Source organism: Anneissia japonica, unplaced genomic scaffold, assembly GCF_011630105.1.
Source record: "Anneissia japonica isolate Jap-2015-1 unplaced genomic scaffold, ASM1163010v1 scaffold699_len907043_cov185, whole genome shotgun sequence".
In the NCBI taxonomy this organism is placed as follows: domain Eukaryota; kingdom Metazoa; phylum Echinodermata; class Crinoidea; order Comatulida; family Comatulidae; genus Anneissia; species Anneissia japonica.
Window position 1 is genome coordinate 124,825 of NW_022722982.1, and position 3,547 is coordinate 128,371.

At 33.4% G+C, this 3,547-nt stretch overlaps 1 protein-coding gene across 1 annotated transcript in view; it reads right to left on the minus strand.

Annotated features, from left to right (window-relative positions):
- The window catches only part of LOC117112066 (sterile alpha motif domain-containing protein 3-like), a 10,560-nt gene extending 8,160 nt beyond the window's left edge, over positions 1 to 2,400 (minus strand). The window contains exon 1 of the mRNA XM_033255122.1: positions 2,219 to 2,400. Within this exon, the coding sequence (XP_033111013.1) occupies positions 2,219 to 2,400 (182 nt within the window). The remainder of the gene's footprint in view (positions 1 to 2,218) is intronic.
- Positions 2,401 to 3,547: the final 1,147 nt, after the last annotated feature.

Below are 3,547 nucleotides of genomic sequence, written 5' to 3' on the forward strand. Positions count from 1 at the left end.
AACCTTTGGATTTCATACATATACTTCGGTTTTTAAAAATTAAATACAGTAGACGATTTTGCGGTTTCAACTATTTTAATATTTTTAAATATTAGTTTTTCACTTGTTTTTGGAGCAAGATTTTTATAAAATATATGGTGTAAATCTATAGATTAAATTTCATATACATACATTTCAATAAATTAATAATTAATGCATGTTTATAAACACTTTTGCAGATAATGCCCGATTTCAAAAGTATTTATCTACATTCATAGTTATAAATACTCTGAAAAAAGGCATTATCTCCATTTTGGCCCCCTTAATAATAAAATTAACCAATGAAAAGTATGTGGCAAATTTTTTAATAATATATCTAAACAAACCATAGTTTAACAAATTTGAAATCATATGTACTTTTCTTGGGAAAAACTCAAACGCGTTTTGCTCATTTACTCAAAACTATGATTTTGTTACTTAATGCCTTTTCTCAGAGCAGGGCAGTAGAGGTATCCTCAACTTTTATTGGTTTCTTGAATATCCCACAAGTGACATGATAATGATTCATCCTGAGAAAATTAAGTTGATTACTTGTGCTTAGCTACAGTATAGTAATTGTTTTGTGAGCTAAATAAAATCTGAGGTAAAAACATGTCCAACAATTTATACTACCGGGACATACTGTACAGTAGGCCTGCATTAAACTACTGCCTATTAAAAGTGATTGGAATTGGCAAGTACAGTATATTTCATTTATTTTTTGCCTAAACAGTTCCTATACAGTAGTAAGAATTTTTTTTTTAAACCTATTCTGCCAGAATATTTTTCTATGAAAATCATTATTTTAAGTCAACACCCACACTGTGGGTGCAATTAATTCCTAAATAATAATAAATACTAATAATGTTCAATATGATATAGCGCCTGTTGCTAGACGTCTCTAAGTGCATTACAGAACTTATGCACAATTTAATCCCCTTTATAAAATGTGCAGGATTTGGACATGTGGACAGATACAAATTGATTATGATACAAGATAAAAAAAAATTCGACAAAGAAAATAATATGGGGTGTTTCCATAGTGGAAAGGAAAGTGACAATTTTAGCCAATTAGACTTTACAGGGTCTGTATTTTACAGACACCATAGATTTACCATCAACTTTATATAAATCCAAACGCTGGAAATCTATCCCATTGTTAGCACGAAACACATGCCACTGATCTGCTATTTCCACCTCATATGCATGAAAGTGATGATTAAAATGTTTCGTCGTGTATACCTTAGTACAAATATACCATTCAGTATTAACTCGGAACACATACTTCACGCCACCAAATACAGAAATATCTTCTGCATGAACAATATCCAAAATAACAATATCACCAACTGAATAGGTCACTGCTTCAACCGTTACAGACTTTGTTTTCCAGAACAAGGTTTAATATTTCATCTCTCTGTTCACCTTCAAGTACACATTCATTGAGACTATCCTGTAACTTCAAAGGTAACTTCTCAACTTGTATTTCTTTACAATCGTAAAGTGTACCTTCATTGTAAAGCATTGATTCTGCAGAAAAAAACCAGCATTGTAAATATTGATGCCTTGATGACAATGAAGATGCCACATTTTTGAAATTTCTCACAACAGCAGCCAATCTTTTGAAATACTGGTGTTTTGCCTCAAATCTCATACACCAAAAATTACGCAGCGGTCCAAATTCTCGCATTAGCCTAGGATAGTGTAGCAAATAATGCATCTTGCATGGGAATTTGTTTGGTGAAAACTGGGCAAACAATTCATTATGATCAATTATCAATCTCTTCAAGAATGGCAGCCAAGATGTTCTTACAATTGGTGCTAAACAGATGTCAGTTATTTCTCTGAGGAGAAGGTACAGTTCCTATCATGACATCATGACATGTTGTTACGCCTGCGCGTAATAATTTACTATGCCGCCACGTGCGAACTGGTTATCGGTGGGAGACAACAACATGAGATCGTGACAGTCCATACTATTTTTTACCACTGGATCTTCATGTATTATTATATACTATATCTTTTATCGAGAAAGAATATACACAGTTGTTGAATATATATGCTATGCTATACTGTACTATACCATTTTATACAGTAGAACACTATGCTATAACTGCATTGTAAGACAGCATAATAAAGTGATTTGATGCTAAACACCTGCGGTATTTATGGTCATAGTTCATTGCAACAACGTGTTTACGATCTCATTCTCCGAATTTCAACAATTCCCAACAGTTCCCAAATGTCATTTCCCTCTGGGACAAATGGTCCAATTATGAATGCAAGTACACGAAGCAAGCACCATTTCTGTGATGCTGAACCAGCAATATTTGCATTTTTCCTGAGAGTGTTAACTGATATAGCAACTGGTTTCTTTCCCATATCGTTTTTCCCATATTGGAAAGCCTTCATTTTTTTGTGGACATGCTCATAAGTGAATAAACCCTCACTAACTAAATGTCTTAAAACTAACATTACAACAGCAGGAATAATTCCTTCCAAAAGGTCATGCATTATGTCAGGTGGAAGACATTTAGTCACATCGAAATGCAGTAATTCATCAAATGAACATGGACTATTAACACCATATATGGAGGAATTGTTTTCATTGGCAGCAATAGCATCAAGTGAACTTCACTTGTCCTTGGTACAAAGTAAGTTTCATCAAAATGGAGATTAATTTCCTCTTTTCTAGCCATGCAGAAACGACAAATGCGTCCGGCAGTAAAGTTAGAAGGAAAGCCACCAATAGAATGGCTTGACAAATTATCAGCACTTATAGCTATCACTGAACCTAAACGATGATATTGATGTCCATTAACATTAAAGGAAATGCCCTCAGTCTCCAATATTTTAAGGTCAGAGAGGAGTGGCTGGAAGATGTCCTTGTATGCATACTGTTGTACATATTTGTATCTGATCAAGAGGGCAAGATGAATATTCTTTAAAGTACTTCTGTACTTGGGTTCCACATTCTCTACTACATAATAAAATGCTAGTAATTTAAGTGTTTTCCCCTCTTGGCCCCCAAAGGATTCACTACCTCAAACTCATCAACATATAACAATATCCTCAATGCATCAGGATTATGGTGAAAAAAATAATTATTGGAACAATTAGTACCACATGTATATCCAACCAATAACTCAGGATTTATTTTTTCTTGTTGCACTTGATGCATGCTGGTCCAAACATCATTTTGAGCCAGATATTTTTTCAGTACCTCCAAAATAGGAACATATTGATAAGTATGCTTAACTTTCTTTCCATTCAAAATTTCTTCTCCAAGGACATATTCTTGTGACTCAATCATTGCCAAATCTGATATACAATATTTCTTCAGCATGTATTCAGATCTCAATAAGTTAAATGACAAGTGAATATTATCCATAACTTCAGCATTATGGTCATCATTATTTAGAAAAATGGATGTTAGAGACTTTACATTATCAAAAATGTCATGTACAGTAGATTTTGAGAGGATATGACATTCTCTTGTTTTCAGTATGAACATTGTTAGATGCTTTTG